The sequence below is a fragment of the Mytilus edulis genome, chromosome 7, assembly GCF_963676685.1.
Source record: "Mytilus edulis chromosome 7, xbMytEdul2.2, whole genome shotgun sequence".
NCBI lineage: Eukaryota > Metazoa > Mollusca > Bivalvia > Mytilida > Mytilidae > Mytilus > Mytilus edulis.
Window position 1 is genome coordinate 2,726,757 of NC_092350.1, and position 22,549 is coordinate 2,749,305.

Consider the following 22,549-nt stretch of genomic DNA (forward strand, 5'->3'; position numbering starts at 1 on the left):
TTTTATACGCCAGACGCGCGTTTCGTCTACATAAGACTCATCAGTGACGCTCAGATCAAATTAGTTAAAAAGCCAAACAAATACAAAGTTGAAGAGCATTGAGGACCCAAAATTCCAAAAAGTTGTGCCAAATACGGCTAAGGTAATCTACTCCTGGGGTAAGAAAATCCTTAGTTTTTCGAAAAATTCAAAGTTATGTAAACAGAAAATTTATAAAAATGACCATATAATTGATATTCATGTCAACACCGAAGTGCTGACTACTAGGCTGATGATACCCTCGGGGACGAAACCTCCACCAGCAGTGGCATCGACCCAGTGGTGTAGATAGTTATCAAAAGTACCAGGATTATAATTTTATACGCCAGACGCGCGTTTCGTCTACATAAGACTCATCAGTGACGCTCAGATCAAAATAGTTAAAAAGCCAAACAAATACAAAGTTGAAGAGCATTGAGGACCCAAAATTCCAAAAAGTTGTGCCAAATACGGCTAAGGTAATCTACTCCTGGGGTAAGAAAATCCTTAGTTTTTCGAAAAATTCAAAGTTATGTAAACAGAAAATTTATAAAAATGACCATATAATTGATATTCATGTCAACACCGAAGTGCTGACTACTGGGCTGGTGATACCCTCGGGGACGAAACGTCCACCAGCAGTGGCATCGACCCAGTGGTGTAAATACGCAAAACAAATCTCGAATACAAATTTGAACTTACTTATTATACAATCTTAATCACTATTGACTGTTACTTAAAATGCTAATTTGTAATTTTCTTTTAACTAAAGTACATGTTTATGTTTGCATATGTTGCTTATATACATATACATATTTCTATTGATTTCTTTTTTGATTTTTTTAATACATTGTGGGCTTTCGTGTACATGTACTTCTTGACTAGCTCATGGAATTGAAGCACTTTTGTATCCTGTTTTTTCTCAGGCTCATATAAATATGTACGAAAGTGTAGGAAATTAATAGCATTTGCTTAGTTTGTATCAGCAACCTTTTTTTTTAAACTAATTAAGTTTAATTGCACCTTTCCTGTTTCAAACAATTTACTCAATCTTCAGCTTAAATTTAGTATCCCTTAAATTAGTTTTTGACTATCTAGGGGAAAATATTCATTAAAGTATATCTATGAAAAACAAGTTTGATTCCGTGAAAATAAGGACAGTTCTACAGAGAACATTTTATAAAGCAATATTGCACGTTTTTTTAACCTAATCTGAATTAAAATGATTGTTTATTAAAGCTTCACTGATCCGTGAAATTGATGATGATCTCTGATACTAATAGCATGACTTTTCCGCCGACAATTGATTTTCGAATTTTTTTTTTCTTAGTTTACTCTTACTATTAAATTGTATTAAAGTCTTAGATTATGAGATACAAAATTTGTTTTCCCACATATTATATGTACAACATCAGTTTTACTGTAAATGTTATTCTTTCTTGACCAAGCCAAATACAAGTGGTTAAATTGTCGAAACAGTTTGCTGTGTAATCTAATAACAATACTAATTCAGTGTAGTTATAATAGACATGATTAATTTTATAGATATGATAAAGAGGTAAATTTCCAAATTCAATTTATGTACATCACCGGACTGGACGCATGTGCAGCCATAAATTGACTAGGCTGCAGCTAGGACATGCATTTCATTAGAATACAATCGAAATATGTTTTAAGTATTGTTTTTTTTGGTTTCAGATTTTGTTCATGTTTATAATACCCCTGATATATAGGCCCAAACAAGGACACAGATTTGCAAGGTCTTGCAATATATTTTCCCAAACAAGGACACACATTTGCAAGATCTTTCAATACATTTTCCCAAAAAAAGGGATATATTGAAAGATCTTGCAAATATGTGTCCCTAGTTTGGAAAATATATTGAAAGATCTTCCAAATGTGTGTCCTTATTTGGGAACATATATTGCATACCTTTCATTCGTTGCGTTCGTTGATATAGTAGGGCATAGGTATAGTCAGGTTTTACTGACTTCTCCCTTATTTAATTTACTTTTAAATTCTGTACTTTTATTTGATATTTTTCAAGTTATTTTTACACGTGTCAACCTGTTGACATTCTCATTAAGAAACTCGTAAATCATATGAATATGAACAAATTACGCAAAACAACATATGTTACAAATCGTTGTTACAAACCATGTGCATCCATATATCATTTAAATAAGATCTAAAATCTGAGAAGCTACATCATTTTCATAGCCAAAGGTTTGTTTGCATACATCGTGGTAAGTGTTCATATACTTTCTTATATATAGACATTGCATACTGTATCATATCGGGTAAAATCTAGTTGTTGTTTTAAAGTCATATACATACACTTACAACATTAATTTACACAGTGAAAGCTTGATCATTTTTTTTTATATTAAGACGTTACTAACATTAACCTCTTTCATAACTAATACTAGGACTTTGTGAGTCTTTGTTTACTCCTTGGTTTTGATTGTTATTGTCTTTTCATACTGATTATTCACGTTTACAGTTATATGACTGTAAAACAATAATTGATAAAGAAAAAATCATATAGTGGTGCACTTCTGCTTTTGCTATGGCCCTTTGAAAGTACCCAATTTTGATGATTTTCCTATTTTTCATCAATTTTGTACCTATTTTTTGAGCCATTATCAGGGAAAAAATCACAATTCAACAATTAATCTTTTTGTCATCCTTTCAATAAGGATGAAGGGGACCAATCTGAATAAATTTGAATTAAAACAAAACTATAGATAAGTGTTAATATAAGAAAGTTTTATCATATTTTGAACCTTTTTTGTGTCAAATTTACCATGTTGTCAAATTTTGAAAGGAGTAGGTTCAGTAAGACCCCTTGTTGGCCCCAAAATATAGCAGTTTTACACAATTGTGAGAATGTAATCTTTTATCTATTTATTGGATAGTAGAATACTTCTGCTACATAAATGAGGACTATTTTTGACAATACAATGCACGTATATCGGGTACTAGCATCATTAAGTCATGCTAAATCACTGAAATCGTCACAATTTTCAGCATTTTAGTTAAATTTTAGATGTTTTCCGTCTTAAATGAAAGTGGACTCAGTCGTGTTCATTCATTATATTGAAATATAAGTTGTATTTGATGATAAAACATAACATATATAAAGGTTGAGGATAAACACGGCTGCGGCCACATTCATCTTGACAAAAACTATCTGAAAAGTGACATTTTTTGGCAAATTTAAAAGTTTTTAAATATTTAGGCTTGAATCGGAGCGTTTTAATGACTAAATCAGTTAAAATCTTTCACATAAACTAATCGAATCAGTTGAACTAGACACTTAAGTGTTTTAAAATTGTTCAAAATCTTTCGTTAGATGAACCTGAAATTTGAGACCAAAATCGGCCCTTACCGGACCTACTCCTTCGTGATTTTTCTCTGTTTTAAGTACATATTCCATATTTTTTCAACTTCTTTGTTATAAATGGTTGAAAAAATACATATTTAAGAAATTTGAAAAGAAAAAGGGATGCGGGATGTACATGTTTCTGGAAAATTCATTTTTTGTATCCCTCACCCATTTTCTCAAAAAAGAATCTAAAAGACTGACTTCATTGGAAATAAAATTTTACAAATTGATTACTCAAAAACTGTCATTGGAAATACCCAATTTTTCACAGAGTTTAGTTTGATTATAACATTTTAAAATTAATTGAAATTTTCCACTTGTATCACATATTTTAGAAATAATTATAGAACGAGATTCCTCAACGAGACTGAAACGTCAGAAGAATACATCCTTTACAGTGTTCAATTTTTGTTTGGAATCCACTGTTACAAACCCTCATTCAAACCAATACAAAATTACAGCTATAATTTCGGATATTGCAAGTCACAGACTTTTCAAGCCAGTCCGCATTGGCAAAGATGAAAAAGAGAAAAGATCTTTCCTTAATATTTCCTTTGCCAACAAAGGTATCGATGGCGACAACTTCGGCAATATCCTTCATCATAAATTACTGAGTAGTTCAATCGAAAATACCTCCTTATTTCAAAGACCAGTATGTACCAATCATTTCTTATACCTATACCAAACCTATTGCAACTAAAATTTTCAATTACAAACACGTTTTGCAGGATCTCGATATTGACGACTTCAAGTCTAAACCTCCTGATTGCACTTGTGCTAGTTCCCAATATACATATAATCCTGCTGGCCACGTTATTACCGGTGACCTCAACCTTGTTAATAACACTTCTCTACGAAATGTGTTATCGAAAGGTCTAAAATATCGTGAGCCTAAATCCATCAATTGGAAATACAACTTTAAAATTTTGATGGATTCAGCTGAGGATTATGCCAGGCAATGGGCTAAGCGCGAGAAGGAAGACGTAGACACTCTTTCCGAATGGATTAAGGCAGTGAGGTCGTTGATACAAATCAGAATTCAGAAACTGTATGTGTCTATCAATGCTCATGCTACGTCAATCTTTAACGACCCAATTGTTGCAAAACACCTATCCTACCTCCATGACAAATATGTTGTTGTCCCCGCAGATAAAGCCCCAAACAACATCGTTTTGTGAGTAAAACTCATTACATTAACTGCTTGATAAACGAATTAGGTATTGACAATTCACTCGGAAACTCAACATATATATACCCTCACGACACTTACCAAAGAGGAAATCCTGAATAATCATAGGTCTGTTCTGTGTTCCTTTGGAATTTCAACCAAAGATGAAGAACTGGATCTGCCATCACTATATTGGATACCTAAACTACAAAAGTGTCCTTACAAACAACGGTATATTGCTGGATCTTCCATGTGCTCCATGAAACCTCTTTCGAAATTACTAACATCTATTTTATCAGCAATCAAAGACGGGCTTCAAAGTTCTTGTGAAACTGCCTATTCTAGAGGGGACGTGAATCAGATATTGATACTTAAAAATTCCAAAGATCTTTTAGAGTACATACAATCTAACTCTCTTTCATCTTGTAACAGTATTAAAACATTTGACTTTTCTACTATTTACATTAGTATTCCACATTTCAAGCTAAAAGACAAATTGAAAGAGTTGGTATTGCTTTGCTTCGTAAAAAAAGAATGGCCAACGTAGATACAAGTATCTTGTCTTAGGGACGGATAAATCCTACTTTGTAAAGGATCACTCTGATTCGAACAACCAATTCTCTGAAACTGATATTATCATGATGCTTGATTTCTTGATTGACAACATATTTGTTACGTTCGGAGGACGTGTTTTTCAACAGACTGTCGGCATTCCAATGGGAACAAAATGTGCCCCTCTACTTGCCGATTTGTTTCTTTATTATTATGAGGCTGACTTTATGCAGGAACTTCTTAGGAAGACAGATAAGAAGTAAGCAATATCCTTTAACTATACTTTTCGCTACATAGATGATGTTCTTTCACTAAATAATTCAAAATTTGTTGACTATTTGGAACGCATCTATACAATCGAGCTAGAGATAAAGGATACTACAGATACAGTTAAGTCGGCCTCATATCTTGACTTACATCTAGAAATTGACAATGAGGGTCAGCTGAAAACAAATCTTTACGACAAAAGAGATGATTTCAGCTTTCCAATTGTGAACTTTCCATTTCTAAGTAGAAACATTTCAGCAGCACCTGCATATGGGGTATATATCTCCCAATTGATACGATATTCCCGTGTTTGCATTTCCTATCATGATTTTCTTGATAGAGGGTTTCTGCTCACAAGGAAGCTATCAAACCAAGAGTTCCAAATGGTGAAGTTGAAATCATTCCTTCGTAAATTTTTTGGACGCCATCACGAGTTGGTTGACCGTTATGGAATAACCGTTTCACAAATGATATCGGATATTTTCCTCACGTCGTAACTACAATCCCCTTCCCTTTCATGAATGTGACCCACCGAATTAGACTATTTACCGGATTTGTTATCACATAAGCAACACGACGGGTGTCACATGTGGAGCAGGATTTGCTTACCCTTCGATAGCACCTAAGATAACCCCTAGTTTTTTGGTGGGGTTCGTGTTGTTTATTCTTTAGTTTTCTATGTTTGCCCTTTTCATTTTTAGCCATGGCGTTGTCAGTTTGTTTTAGATTGATGAGTTTGACTGTCCCTTTGGTATCTTTCGTCCCTCTTTTATAGCAAAATTTCACTTGCATACCTTTCATTCGATGCGTTCGATTATATAGTAGGGCATAGGTATAGTCGGTTTTTACTGATCACTTCCCTTTTTTTTAAATTTACTTTGAAATTCTGTACTTTTATTTGATATTTTTCAAGTTATTTTTACACCTGTCAACCTGTTGATATTCTCATTAAGAAACTCGTAAATCATATGAATATGAACAAATTACGCAAAACAACATATGTTACAAATCGTTGTTACAAACCATGTGCCTTCATATATCATTTGAATAAGATCTAAAATCTGAGACGCCACATCATTTTCATAGCCAAAGGTGTGCTTTCATACATCGTGGTAAGTGTACATATACTTTCTAATATATAGACGTTGCATACTGTATCATATCGGGTAAAATCTAGTTGTTGTTTTAAAGTCATATACATACACTTACAACATTAATTTACACAGTGAAAGCTTGGTCATTTTTTTTTTATATAAAAACGTTACTAACATTAACCTTCTTCATAACTAATACTAGAACTTTGTGAGTCTTTGTTTACTCCTTGGTTTTGATTGCTATTGCCTTTTCATACTGATTATTCACGTTTGAAATATTGACCAGGATGGCGGGGTTCTAATCATAGTTTTGTCAAATATATAAAATTTCTAAGGGTCGAATGTTGAAATATGAATAACTTAATTCTATGATGAACGTGTGTAACCAGTCTTATTCACTATCGATTTGATCATAGTTACACGGTACGTCCAAAATTCAAAGTGCAAAACATATATCTGGGTAATGCCGAATTCCACAATGCACCGAGAACGTGCTTCTTAGTAAACAACGACGGACCCAGCCGCCACTATTTCGCACCTAAGCGATTCTTGCAATTATGTTTGATAGTATGTCTTTTCATATATACATTTACCAGATTAAAACATCTGTAAATTACTGTAAACTTGGTTTGCAACATCCTTTATTTGGTTTGAATTCGAGAAACAATATATAAATTCTAATCAGAGTGTGTTTTGTCTTTAAAATATATATAACCTTGAAGGTATTGAGTATAACACATTGAGTCATATTTTTATACTGGTTCGTATTATGATTTATATTTATTTTTTTTAAATATCAGAAAAGAGAACTATATTTGTTTCGAGATATTTGTGAATATGTTGTCAGTGATAAACAATGAAATAGAAACACAGATTTGATAGCATCCAGAAAGTATATTTTCTTAAACTTTACAGACCGGGCAGGTAAATATAAGAGCTTCAATTATACGATCTTTTTGAGCATTATGCTACAAATAGTTACCACATAATACAAACGACAAATAATTAATCAATAGCTTATTCCTTGTATGTTCGTACTAGACATATTTACTTAAGTGCTACAAACGAAAATTGTTTAATCAATTAATTACATGTATAAATGTAGATGTTCTAAATCATGTTATATGAATAATGTAAATATTATACTGTATTCCATATTAATACTGTAAATATTATACTGTATGCCATATTTATAAAATAAATATTCTACACGTTAAATAAAATATGTAAATGTTCCAGGACCATGTTTAACTGTTTGTACGCCACTCTGATTGCGCTCATCATATACCATGAGGCGGATGCAGGAAGTAAGCGACATTTTATATAGCCAGTCAGGTTTAGTTTGTAACCCGGATCAATCGATTTATGACTTTCAAACAGCGGTATACTACTGTTGCCTTTATTTATATGAATGAATAAACTGTCAAAAGGGATCACTGTAAATATAAATAACAAAATGATATTTAGATTTTTAATGGATAGAAAAAAACGGCCAAAGCTTTAAAAGAGGAACAAAAGATACCAGAGGGACAGTCAAACTAATAAATCGGAAATAATCTGACAACGCCATGGCAAAAATGAACAAGAAAAACAGACAGACAATAGTACACATACCACAACATAAAAAACTAAAGAATTAGTACCACGAACCACACCAAAAACAAGGGGTGATCTCAGGTGCTCCAGAAGGGAAAGAAGATCTTGCTCCACATGTGTCTGCCGTCGTGTTGTTCATGTTAAAACAAATCCGATAAATAGTCTGATTAGTCTAAGATGCATGCTTTTTTTTATTAGTTGTTAGTGGCTTCGAACTAGCTGTCAGATAACTGCAAGAACTCTCAGATCTGTTCCTAGTGTATTTTTGTTGTCCAGATGTACAAGTACCCGGCAACGTCCACTTGTATTTTTGTCAATCTGATGAGTTAAACCTTTTCCCACTGATTTCGTTTTAATGTTTTACTGGTATACAACTGTCCCATGTCAAGGGGAATTTGGATCCAGCTAACATGTTTTAGTCCATCTACATTATTTATGTATATGCCTGTCCAAAGTCTGGAGCCAGTAATTCAGTGGTTGTCGTTTGTTTATATGTAACATAATTGCTTTTTGTTCATTTTTTATATAAATATAGCTGTTAGTTTTCACGTTTAAATTGCTTTACATTGTCATATCGGAAACCTTTTATCGCTGAATATGCGGTATAGCCTTTGCTCATTGTTGACGGCCGTACAGTGACCTTAAGATAGTTGTTAATGTCTGTGTCATTTTGGTCTCTTGTGGACAGTTGTCTCATTGGCAATCATACCACATCTCCTTTTTTATGATTCTGTAGGTCATATTAGCTATAGGGGATTCTAGTTACGACGTTAGAAACATATCCGATATCATTTGTGAAACGGTTAGTCCATAACGGTCAACCAACTCGTGATGGCGTCCGTAAAATTTACGAAGGGATGATTTCAACTGTACCATTTGGAACTATTGGTTTAATAGCTTTCTACCGGGTGCTTTCGAAAATAAGGCTGTTCCTGCTTAAAACTACGTGATCCTAATGAATGTAACCCGATGCTCAAGTGCATTGTTGATTGTGTTGAATTCACGATATGTATGTGGTAAATATATCACACGAAAGCAAACCATAATGTTTAAGTTCATTTTCAATGCCGTTATCATTTTAATTTTGATCTAGGAATTGGACTGTCCCTTTGGTATCTTTCGCCCCTCTTTTAAAAATAATTAATGCAAAGAATTGCAGTCGAATATTTGTCAGACTAAATATATTTCAAATAATTTTCATTTAAATGCTTGTAATGGAGTTATATCATTTTGATTTATTTAAAGAATATAATGAATTTACACTATCAAATTTGAATGAAATAGTTAATCAATTTTCTTCATCTCTTTTGATTGAAAAAGATAAAGTTTAATTTAAGTATCAATTTAGAAACAATTGTATTCCCGTTATCCTTGCCACATTTAACCTAATCTTTTAATAACACATTAATTACTGTTCAAATTTCCAAAGATGCAGATGTAGAGAAATTTTAAAACAAAAGATCTTAAATTTTTAGAGCTTACTCGTCAATGTATAGCCTCACAGGGCAGATGCGGCCAAACAAAAGATTCCACTTGTGAGAGTAGTTTTGGTTCAGGATGGAAAGAGTCAGGCAAATGCTGTAACAGAAAGCCATGTTGCGTATGTAAGTATACAACCAGTCTTCGTGAACTTACATACTTTTTTGCATTTTATTGCGTAAATATAAGCTAGATCATTTAAAAGGTGAACTTAGCTATAATAAGCAGAAAAATATTTTGTCCTACTTCAATGTTCCGTCGAGTGTATTAATTTTACTAATTCTATAAAGATGCAATATATCTGTATTATATATCTAACAACTCCAGATTTAAATGATGACGAAAGGAACAAGGCCCCTCGAAAAGTGAATTATTTCATTCAGTCTAGGTGAGCGAGTTGTATAGAACAGTGGACACAGTGCATTCGGTGTTGTCTCGATATCAAAAATAGCATGACTTCAAATCCCTGCAAGGTGATAACAAACATTTCCTTCTGCAAATTTACAGGTGTCTTTCTTAAATCCTGAAACTTTGTTAAAAGTAAATTGGTTCACAAGACTGTTGTAAATATTAAGAGCATTTTTATGTAAAACAGATTTGTATTTTGGTTCATTTAATATGGGCCTTTTGTTTATCTATTGAAATAATAAAAAAAAATCGGTGTGTCTATCAAAAGGATAGAAATCTCCAAAACTGTTTGAAGTGTTGACCCCTTATATCTCTGAAAGTATCACATACAGGTATTTTCAGAGGCGGATTAAGGGGGCCCGTGCCCCCGCCTTTTGGGGAAAAAAATTGGTTGCTTATATAGGGATTCATTGAAGCGTGACTAGAGCTGGTCCCCTCTTAGGTCAGTCAGTGGGCCCCCATTTATGAAAATTTTTGGATCCACCACTGATTTCTTTATTACATATTTGAATTGCTTAGATTAAAATTCATCAAAGGATCGACACGTTATCTTATGCCCTCATGCGTTTGAATTCATCATTGATACCAGAATTAGAATTTTTACTCAAGACTCGACGTTTGTCTATACAATACAATACGAGCTGCTACAAATCAATCTACTGAACATATACATGTAGATGTGTTAGACCATGCTCACACCAAACGCTATGTATAGTAAACATGTTTACATTTATACAATTAGTTTAATGTACTATTCACGTTATATTTGTTCACATCTATACACTTAGCTTTGTTTAAATACCTGTACACAAGATTTGTTCACATCTATACACCTTGTTTAATTACCTGTACATCAGATGTGTTCACATCTTTACACCTTGTTTAATTACCTGTACATAAGATTTGTTCACATCTCCACAACTTGTTTAATTACCTGTACATAAGATTTGCTCACATCTATACAACTTGTTCGAAAAGAATTCTGACAATAACCCAACTTCCAACCTCTTCATTTTTTGAAGTTAAGAGGTTGCTCCTTTATAAAAACCATTTTGATAATTTGCAGGAGTTTTAAGATATTAAATATGTCTTGATTACGTATCAGAAAACGTATTTTACATCAGCGTGCTTACAGATGAAGAAAAGGAAATGTTCTGAATGTTGAGTTGTGTGTACACTTAACCCACACAACCTCTACCTTTATTATCGACTGCATGTAGACAAAACATGAGTTAAACTATATGTTAACATTGTTATCAATGGAAGCGTACTTTTGTTTAGTTTTCGTGTGAGTTATACTAACACAACACCACCAAGTATAGGTCAATGTGAACACGGCTTTATACATTGATTCATTTAAGAAAACTCAAATACAAAAGCTTGTCTGTTTTGTACCATTGATAACTTATCAATTTTCTAGCAGTTGCAGACTTGTAGATATTTGTTAGTCCGAGAAAAATAACATATTAAATAAATTTCTAATGCACTAAATTGATTTTTATACGATACAGCCCATATATCGATATGCCTCCCCCAGTTTAGCTTTTGACATTTGAAAACAAGACCAACGAAGGAAGAAAGAAACATTTACCATCATTCATCTATTTTGTATTTGTTGATTTTTTTTTTCTTAAACAACAGCTCAGTGTATTCCAATCGACAGTCTAAAAAATGGTTCTGTAACAGTAACAAGAAGTAATGATGGCTTAACGGCACATTTTGCATGTGATGCAGGATTTGTACTTGCTGGAAACGAATCTCTATCATGTAAATCATCAGTATGGCATTGGGATATTCTACAATGTGGTAAGAACAATTACTAACATCTATTTCCTAAGTTCGAGACGAGGTGTGTCAGTGTGACGTCAGAACTCGTCCCATATCAAAAGGTTGATATTTTTCCATCCATTGATGCACTATTTCGTTGGGCCTCTCTGCCGACAGACATCATTGGATCTAGGTAAATCGGCCCTTTTTCATTTTGTTTATCTTTGCATTTATGTACATTTGTACGTTTCCCCATTTTTATAGTTACCCATCTAATATTCGAGCTCTTATGTCCCTAAGCCCACGTCAGAATATTCAAGGACTACTGTTTCCTTTGATTGTTGTGTTATATGTAGCAAATAGAAAGTATCATGGATAATCTATATCAACAATATACTAGTTTTGTAACATTGATTATTGATTAAGACGTAAACACGAGATCATTTTGACAATTAAGTGGGAAGATATTCGGATAATAAATGAGATGAACCAGAAAGACACGTCAGCGCTGCTGTACTTTATCTGGCCTTTTTAACCTTTTTAATCGAGCGTCTGATGCAAATACAAAGCTTCAAATATTGGCATTTATCATGAGTTTATGAACTTGTAACATAAGAATGGAGCCCGAACACACGAATAATAGCTAACAAATGGTGCCAGGTTTAGAATTTAACGCGCCAGACGCCCGTTTCCCACACAAGACTAACCAGTCACGCTCTGATAACAAAAGTTCGAAAGCCAGAAAAAAACTAACAAAGTTGAAGAGCATATAGTACAAAGGATCATCATTGATGACATCAAGAAATTTGTACGAAATAATGATTTTACTTCGGAATAATACGCAAAACATAAATTTTACAAGTATTCCGAAACGGCATATTCAAGACGTGGTGTTAATCAGATGTGGATATTTAACAAATTCAAAATAGTTATTGGTGAATTTACAATCTCAATCATTAAAACATTGTACCAACATTAAAATTCTACTCTTTATACCAATATTCCAGATACTAAACTTAAAGGTCGACTGAAAGACCTCGTCAGCTTATGTTCCTTTAACAAAAAAGGCACTAGACGTTTTAATATCTAGTTATAGGCAGGAATTCAGATTACTTTGCGGAAAATCATACAGAGTCAAGCAAAAAATACACCAAAGAGGATATCACTGCCACGTTGGACTTTTTGTTAGACAACATTTTTGTTGAATATGTAGGGGTGGTCTTCCAACAGACTATTGGAATCCCAATGGATACCAATGGCGCTCTTCTACTTTCAGATTTGTTTTTGTATTCAGAATTTATCAAAGAGCTTTTACAGAAAGGAGAAAAGAAATTTGCCTAGTCTTTTAATTTCACCTTTCGGTATATTGATGATGCACTTTTCTAAATAATAATAGATTCAGTGATCACTTACATTTAATATATATCAGTTAACTTGATATTAAAGATACTACCGACACAGATAAATCTGCTTCATATTTAGACCTTTTTCTCAAATGACTATTGATGGTAGGTAAAATACCAAAATTTACGACAAACGCGATGATTTTAATTTTCCTATAGTCATCTTTCCATTTTTGTGTAGCAACATCCAAGCGGCACCAGCATATGGAGTATATGTGTCTCAATTAAAACGTCACTATAGAGCTTGCTCAAAGTACGTTCATTTTGTTGAACGAGGAATACTGCTTTCTCAAAAGGGCTATGCATCAATCAAATTAAGGTCATCACGCAAGACATTTTACGGTCGCCATCATGAGCTGATTAGCCATTATGACAAAAGTGGGTCATATATGAAATCCTTCCTCATAATACCCTTCCATCATTACCGAAGTGAACGAAGAAATAACACGACGGGTGACATATACGGTGCAGGAAATAGTTGCACTTCCGGAACATCTGATATCATACCCGGTTTTATTGGATTTCGTGTTGTTTTTTATTTATTATTTGTAACTGTTGGTGTAAATGTCTTTTGGTTTTGTGAGTCTTGGTATACTCCTTGGTTTTGATTGTTATTGTCTTTTAAAAACCACAGTCATTGTGTCTGAACATAAAGACAGGAAATAATAATTTTGATATCTTTATACTTTTAGTAAAAAGGGCATGTCCTGACACGGTGGCCTACTTTCGTGGGTATAAGTACACGTTCGATTGTTCAGAGGTTTCTCGATATGTTGCGCATGTAAGCAATTTAATATATTGAAATACTATTTGATCGTTTTAACCATTACATGTTTTAATTTTCTATTACTTAATTCTTTATTAATTATAATTAATACAATAGCAATAAATTTATGAATTTGCATTATCAGTAAAATTATAAGGCTGGAAAATTAAAATCTAGCAGGAAAATTACGCTCCGTGATTTCAATGATAACTCGTTTCTGGAAACAGTATATCTGGATATCTCTCAAAATGAATGTTCCCTTGTTATTTGTTTCACACTAAATTAGTTTTCATTAAGATATTTTGAAATCAACCAAATATCATTGAGGAATATAACAGAAACAACACAGATTCTACACGAAAAATAAACGATGATGAAAATTAATGCGACATTTTAAAACACATCTGCCATTTCTAAAATCTCGCAAAATCCCCTTTTTAAATCGATGATGGACGTATTTGCAATAACACTAAAATGTTTTAAGTAAAATTTTCCGCCAGATATGTGTTTTAATATTCTGAATCGAGTTGTTAAGTATTACTTACGGAATTTGTGAATTTAAAGAATAATTAGATATGGTGTCGGTAGATTTAAAATTGAGTCAACGGGGGAATAAGGAGCACAATAAACGTTTTTTAGCGAATCTCCAGAGAGATATTCAAACAAAAATAAAACTGTCAGCACCAACATTTAAAAAAGATAAAAACGGGTCAGGTTAATCAGCACCAAAGTCACGTGATGTTTATTTAGTTGGATATGACTTACTAATGTACTCTTCGTACTTTATTTTCAACAAATCCGATTCACTGACGATTATCTTGTGTACAGAATGAAAACCATAGTTGTTTTATTGTTGTAGGATAAGTGCAGGTCTAACGGTGGACATTTGACCAGTATTGAAAGTGAAGACGAAAACGATTTTATATTAGTTGTAGCTACACTAATAGATCTGCCCAATGCCTTGAAAAGACGTAATAAGTGTTAGCTAATGTGTCTGATTATTTTGTTCACGTATCGTTGTCAATATAATGTAATGTCATGAGACGGTCAAACAAATGAGAGGTTTAGCTAGCTGTACCACCACTTTTACTCATACATTAGAAAATGTATCTTGTAATGACGTACAAACACAAGTAAAATGATATTTCATCACAGTTCTTGTCCATTCGTTTTTGATGCGTATTGTTAATTGATTTTGTCATGTGATTATGGACTATCCGAATTGATTTTCCTCTAAGTTCAGTATTTTTGTGATTTTACTTTTCACAGAAACTTAACTGCACAAAATTAAATAGTCCTAAATATAATTACAACATGCAAATGAATACAAATAATAAACACACTTAAGGAGTTATTTAGTATATATTGAAACAAATCAGCAAAATGTTTCATCACAGTTACATGTACTACTATAGACTCTATCTCTGCGGTCAAGATCTGGGACGTTGCTTAGAACATCATTTGTTCTCATATTGAAATAATCTAACCTTTAACGTGTTTAAACTCATTATTATCTAATATTGTATTGCATATCATTAATAACAAAAATACGATGTATGGCTCACTCTATATTTTCTTCTTTAAATATTGCACAAATTGCAGATTAATACTGATATGCCACTTCCGGAAAATCAAACACATTAAGTTCCGGTAAAACTGACCACACCTTCTATATACGCAAATTACATAAAAAAGGGACGAAAGATACCCCAATGCCAGAGAAAAACATAATAAGTGTTAGGTAATGTGTCTGATTATTTTGTTCACGTATCGTTGTCAATATAATGTAAAAGTCTGAAATATGACAGTTTTTATCAATTCATTCAAATGTGTATGAGCTTTTGATTTGGGAAATAGCCTAAGGATTTTCCTTTTATGATTTCTAGCTCACCTGGCCTAAAAGGCCATGTGAGCTTTTCTCATCACTTGGCGTCCGTCGTCGTCGTCGTCGTCGTCTGTCGTCGTTAACAATTTTTCAAACATCTTCTCCTCTGAAACTACTGAATGGATTTGAATGAAACTTAGCATGATTGTTCCTTAGATTATCCTGCACACAGTGTGTGCTTCGATTTTTAATCCGTCAAAAAACATGGCCACCGTTACTTAAAAATAGAACATAGGGGTCAAATGCAGTTTTTGGCTTATATCTCAAAAACGAAAGCATTTAGAGCAAATCTGACAAGGGGTAAACATGTTCATTAGGTCAAGATCTATCAGCCCTGACATTTCAGATGAATCAAACAAACCATTGTTGGGTTGCTGCCACTTAATTGGCAATTTTAAGGAAATTTTGCAGTATTTGGTCATTATCTTGAATATTATTATAGATAAAGATAAACTGTAAACAGCAAAAATGATCAGCAAAGTAAGATCTACAAATAAGTTAAATGACCAAAATTGTCAATTGACCCCTTAAGGGGTTATTGTCCTTTAGGTTACAATACACCATTAGATTTTATGGGCGCAGCCATTTTATGAGCATAACATGGTATTCAGAATTTAGAGTATGGCGAATCCTGATTGGTCGATATGTGCGCCCGTTATTTTTTATTATTAGAGACTTCGTGCACTCTGCTTTATACAAAAGGCAAAATAAAAATTATTCCGTAGCCCTAAAGGCACTGAGATGACTTTTCAACGCTAGGACAAGACACGTATTTTTAAGGGCAAAATTGATAGGCATGGGAGATAAGTACAAAATACGCTAAGAAAAGCAACGCGAACCTATATTTTTTGGACCAAAAAATACTGTCCTAATAACTTTTCTTTGATTCTAGCAAGGTTTCGTTAAAAAAATCAACTTCCTAAAGTCTGTGTCTCGAAAAAGGCTACCATTGTCGCCTATGGGGAAATTAATTGTTTATTTCAATCTATACAGCATCGACATTTCTTTATCATAGTGCTCAAAAAGTGTCAAAAACAGTCATTTTACTTGACATTTGATGTGAAACCGTATTTTTTGGTGACAAATGAAATATTGATTATCTAGTTTTTAAGCTATAGTCTGTTTCATATTTGTATTGCGTTTCACCTTAGAAACATGGGTGGGCTCGACTTTTGACTTACTGTGGAACGAATATGTCATTTTCTGAAGTTCTGTTGATTTGTTCGAATAGAGCAAGTACACGTCTAGAGTTTGTGAATATAAATCGATTTTTAAACATAACAATCTCGACCCAAGTGCTGTTATCGAAATTACCAAATTCAGCGAAAATGTACGGAAATGATCCCCTTCGAACATTGAAATGTTCACACGAATAACAAACTAAAAGAATAAGAATAAGCATGCCATCTTGTAGTTAACAAACAGTTATCGATGTCAAAACACAAATATTTACACATATTCCATATTTTGAAATGCTATAGTCTGTTTCAAAAATGTACTTTTATACGAAAATGGTTTCATTTAAAACTGTTGTTCAAAATTCACCGTAGTAGTTATATATTGGATTGGTTTTGGTATCAATATAATCAGAACTTGATGATATATAAAGAATCATTGGAGAAAGTGGGCATTATCTTCAGTCCCTTTTTAACAGTACCGCATTTACTCAAAAAAACAAAAAAAATTTCTTCACATTTTTCGACTGGGGTCACCTCCGATAAAAAATTGTGAAAATTCAGAGAGTAAAGCCAGAACGGTTTGAAGATGATTTATTTGTGGCATATATATTTGTGCATCTAACGCACTATGAATTGCACGATACAAGAAAGTATTAAATACCGTATAGGTTACAATACACCATTAGATTTTATGGGCGCAGCCATTTTATGAGCATAACATGGTATTCAGAATTTAGAGTATGGCGAATCCTGATTGGTCGATATGTGCGCCCGTTATTTTTTATTATTAGAGACTTCGTGCACTCTGCTTTATACAAAAGGCAAAATAAAAATTATTCCGTAGCCCTAAAGGCACTGAGATGACTTTTCAACGCTAGGACAAGACACGTATTTTTAAGGGCAAAATTGATAGGCATGGGAGATAAGTACAAAATACGCTAAGAAAAGCAACGCGAACCTATATTTTTTGGACCAAAAAATACTGTCCTAATAACTTTTCTTTGATTCTAGCAAGGTTTCGTTAAAAAAATCAACTTCCTAAAGTCTGTGTCTCGAAAAAGGCTACCATTGTCGCCTATGGGGAAATTAATTGTTTATTTCAATCTATAATGATAATTTTTCACAATTTGTTCACCATATTTGCTAACTTTAAAAAATCTTCTCCTCTGAAACTACTGAATGGATTTGGATGAAACTTAGCATGATTGTTTCTTAGATTATCCTGCACAAAGTGTGTGCTTCGATTTTTGATGCGTCGAAAAACATGGCCGCCGTTACTTAAAATAGAACATAGGGGTCAAATGCAGTTTTTGGCTTATATCTCAAAAACGAAAGCATTTAGAGCAAATCTGACATGGGGTAAACATGTTCATTAGGTCAAGATCTATCAGCCCTGACATTTTCAGATGAATCAAACAAACCATTGTTGGGTTGCTGCCACTTAATTGGCAATTTTAAGGAAAGTTTGCAGTATTTGGTCATTATCTTGAATATTATTATAGATAAAGATAAACTGTAAACAGCAAAAATGATCAGCAAAGTAAGATCTACAAATAAGTTAAATGACCAAAATTGTCAATTGACCCCTTAAGGGGTTATTGTCCTTTAATGATAATTTTTCACAATTTGTTCACCATATTTGCTAACTTTAAAAAATCTTCTCCTCTGAAACTACTGAATGGATTTGGATGAAACTTAGCATGATTGTTTCTTAGATTATCCTGCACAAAGTGTGTGCTTCGATTTTTGATGCGTCAAAAAACATGGCCGCCGTTACTTAAAATAGAACATAGGGGTCAAATGCAGTTTTTGGCTTATATCTCAAAAACGAAAGCATTTAGAGCAAATCTGACATGGGGTAAAAATGTTCATTAGGGTAATATCTATCAGCCCTGAAATTTTCAGATGAATCAAACAACCCATTGTTGGGTTGCTGCCACTTAATTGGCAATTTTAAGGAAATTTTGCAGTATTTGGTCATTATCTTCAATATTATTATAGATACAGATACACTGTAAACAGCAAAAATGATCAGCAAAGTAAGATCTACAAATAAGTTAATATGACCAAAATTATCAATTGACCCCTTAAGGGGTTATTGTTCTTTAATGACAATTTTTCACAATTTGTTCATCATATTTGCTAACTTTAAAAAATCTTCTCCTCTAAAACTGCTCAACCAAACTTCAACTGAATGATCAGTAGGGTGTATTAAATAAAGTTTGTGCTTTATTTTTTATTTCGTCAAAAAACATGGCCGTCATGGCTAAAAATAGAACACAGGGTAAAATGCAGTTTTTGGCTTATATCTCAAAAACTCCAGCATTTAGAGCAAATAAGACAAGAAGTTAAAGTATTTATTAGGTCAAGGTCTACCTGTCCTGAAATTTTCAGCCGAATTGGGTTACTGGTTTTTCTGGTATAATGCCCCTGAATTGATGATTTTAAAGAAATTTTGCAGTTTTTGGTTATTATCTTGAATATTATTATAGATACAGATAAACTGTTAATAGCAAAAATGTTAAGCAAAGTAAGATCTACAAATAAGTCAATTTGACCAAAATTGTCAATTGACCCCTTAAGGAGTTATTACCCTTTAAAGACTTTTTTTCACAATTTGTTCATCATGTTGACTTACTTTAAAAAATCTTCTCCGTTGAAACTGCTGTATCAATTTCAGCCAAACTTAGGCTAAATGAGTTTCAGAGTATCTAGTATAAATTTTATATTTCATTTCCTTGTATGTCAAGAAACATAGCTCCTATGGCTAAAATAGAACATAGGAGAAAATGATTTTTTTTTTGCTTTTGAAGAAAATAGGACAATTCAAAGAACATTTAAATAAATTGAAAAGCCAAATAATCGTTGCTGAGAGATTTAACCAAAAAAATTAGGGTGAGCGATTCAGGCTCTTGAGAGCCTCTTGTTTAAATCTTCTTACACTAAGGTGTACTAGTTGTTGTCACACCTTTTGTGTATGATATGAAAATGCGTGAATCCATATAAATAGATCCATATATGTATGTATATTACCATACAGAATATCATAAACATTCAATTATAAATGATAATGATATGTGTGTGTTATCATAAAAAAAACATTTTATGTCTGTAGATATACATTGTCATTGAGTAAATTAACGAGAATTCGAATTGCATGGTGTAAATTAGAAATCGTTGAAATTGAATGCATATCGTAACTGTGCTCTTAATTAAATCATACTATTAATTTTTCAAAAGAAATGCATGCAATTTGTAGCTCTGATGCTTGGTTTTGTTTTACAATTTAACCCACCATATGTATTTATCATATTGGAACTTTTATTTCAAGTTGTATACTGGATTGGGCTAATGTATGATGACAATGACCAGTCATATAAGTGGGATTCTGGTGTACCTTTTAACTACAGTGATTGGTCACAAGATCCCCAATATCCGCTGCAACCTGATAAACTAGATAGCCGAGGTGAGCAAGGCCACAACGTTAAGTGTGTTGCGCTAGACCATAGATATTCTAATAAATGGCAGGACGAAAGGTGCTCATTTTATGGGAAATATATCTGCAAAACTAAGTAAGTAGCGTTGCACCAACATTTAAGTTGTTAAAAACATAATTGTTTCATATCTATGAATGATAATGCGATAGGAACGAAAAAAGATTCGGGCATTATTCCATAAGACAAGGTATACAAAGAGTTAAGTTAAATTCTCGCAATTCGTGTGTTTTTTTGGTTTTTTTTAAACTGTATTAAAAGCATATCTGGATAAGTCTCTTTTCATTAAAAAATGAAACAATTAAATATTCAAAACCCGTATTAACGAGGTATTTTATTTTCTTTAAATGCTCTAATTTTCAATTGTTATAAATGTAAACAACCGTAGTTTGAACGGTAACCAATAATGGTGTACTTTAACAAATTGTGACTTGGATTGAGATTTGTCTCATGGGCACCCATACCAGATTTCCTTATATCTATTTGTGTGTCTTATATGTTCCTGGCCGAATTGACCGGACGATACATCGTTATAAGGCTCCATTTATTTTTTCATATATGTCAAAAAGAGATATCAACGGTGAGGTATTGCTAACATCAACAGGTTAACTTATCCAAAAATGGTTTGCTACCTAAAACTAAATTCAAACATTATATATAATATTTAATATTCTTCATTTTATAGATTGACCTGATTATTGCCAGTTTTGTGAGAGCGATTTGAATTATCTGAGGGAGACATGCTATTTAATAACTTAGGAGCCAAACATGGAATATATTGCATTTCTAATAAAATATTGAGAGACTAAATACAAAACATTTTTTGGTTTATAGTTCTTGGTGATATTTATATAATAAATTCTATCGATATCGATACATGAAGAACCGTAAAATTTGAAAGTCATGGATGACTAAATATGTTAGTATGTATGGGAAAATATAACAAGACAACAATGACCATACATATGCTAAAGAGAAGAAGCAAAGATAATCCAAATTTCTGAATCAAACTTTATGTCATCACCTGGCCATTATAAAGTAATAAGTTATTGTTCGTATGTTGTGCTGTGAAACCATTGACCCGCTACTTTTCTATGTGTGCAAGAACCAAGTCAGTAGCCTTTCAAATCAATGGTTGTCGTTAATTGCTTTATAACATTTCTTGGATTTGTTTCGTTGTTTGGTAAATCAATCAGGTCGTTACTTTTCTTGTTAGTTTTTTTTTTTCACATGATGTTTTCGGTCCTATATGTGTAAACTTCTATTTATTTACTCTCTTATAAACTTTGTCTCATTGGCAAATATTCCTCACCTTCTTATCCAATATATGTCATGTCAGTTCATGTACCGGATGTTGATAAGTGGTATAAAGATAACCTCGAGATCTAACAGTCCAACAGCAGGGGTATCGACCCAGTGCTCGTATCAAAATAACACTTTCGATACATAAATATCGTGTTCCTTATATGGTGCTTGTCAGATAAATCTCAACCAGGAACACTAAAATCATAACTGACAACTATTACTAATGTTATTTCAACTGATCGGGCAGAGCTTATGTTTTAATTTGCATAAGGACAGTCTATTTGAAGATGTGTGTGATAGGGATGATTGTCGTTATAATTTTAATTGAATTATACTCACCCATCAGTGGCACCGACGCATATATAAACGAACTGAGTGTATGATATGGGACGAATAACTGGACACTTCATTGATTAGTTTATCCCAAAACCCCTGTCTATTGATGGACTAAATTCTTAAATACGCGAACTTCTTAAACTCCGTCCAATGAGACAACTTTCCATAATAATAAATTGATTCCCACGAAAATAAATGAATCCGCAGTACCTAAAATAAAAAGGCAAATTCATCTAAAGCCAACTCTGCCTGAGGAAGTTGAAAGCTCAATACTTTCTTAATATTTTCTAAATTCATAAACGGACAACTTATGTACAGTTTGTTAAACCAAGTCAGTACCGAAATACTGACTACTGGGCAGATAATACCCTCGGGGACTGATAGTCCACCAGCAGAGGTATCGACTCGGTGATGTAAGAAATTGAAAACAAACGTTTAATAATTC

General features: G+C 33.0%; 1 protein-coding gene across 4 annotated transcripts; it reads left to right on the plus strand.

Annotated features, from left to right (window-relative positions):
- Positions 1-2,167: 2,167 nt before the first annotated feature.
- On the plus strand, positions 2,168-21,274 carry LOC139529730 (brevican core protein-like). Of its 4 annotated transcripts, XM_071325596.1 has the most exons (9): positions 5,750-6,505; positions 7,288-7,411; positions 7,727-7,794; positions 9,559-9,687; positions 11,612-11,776; positions 13,833-13,921; positions 14,766-14,877; positions 20,301-20,541; positions 21,149-21,274. In XM_071325596.1, exons 3-9 carry the CDS (start codon positions 7,731-7,733, stop codon positions 21,156-21,158), a joined length of 810 nt encoding a protein of 269 aa, XP_071181697.1. In that variant the 5' UTR covers positions 5,750-6,505; positions 7,288-7,411; positions 7,727-7,730; the 3' UTR covers positions 21,159-21,274. The 4 variants fall into 4 exon arrangements, with proteins under 4 accessions (XP_071181695.1, XP_071181699.1, XP_071181697.1 ...); XM_071325594.1 differs by lacking the exons at positions 5,750-6,505; positions 7,288-7,411 and adding an exon at positions 2,168-2,264; XM_071325598.1 differs by lacking the exons at positions 5,750-6,505; positions 7,288-7,411 and adding an exon at positions 2,168-2,264 and having other exon boundaries at positions 20,301-20,435; positions 21,149-21,263.
- Positions 21,275-22,549: the final 1,275 nt, after the last annotated feature.

Coding starts and splice junctions, on each gene's coding strand:
- LOC139529730 (XM_071325594.1), top strand. CDS start 7,731: ATGTTTAACTGTTTGTACGCCACTCTGATTGCGCTCATCATATACCAT. Junction 13,922..14,765: donor TTTCTCGATATGTTGCGCAT/GTAAGCAATTTA, acceptor TTATTGTTGTAG/GATAAGTGCAGGTCTAACGG. Junction 14,878..20,300: donor GCCCAATGCCTTGAAAAGAC/GTAATAAGTGTT, acceptor TTTTATTTCAAG/TTGTATACTGGATTGGGCTA.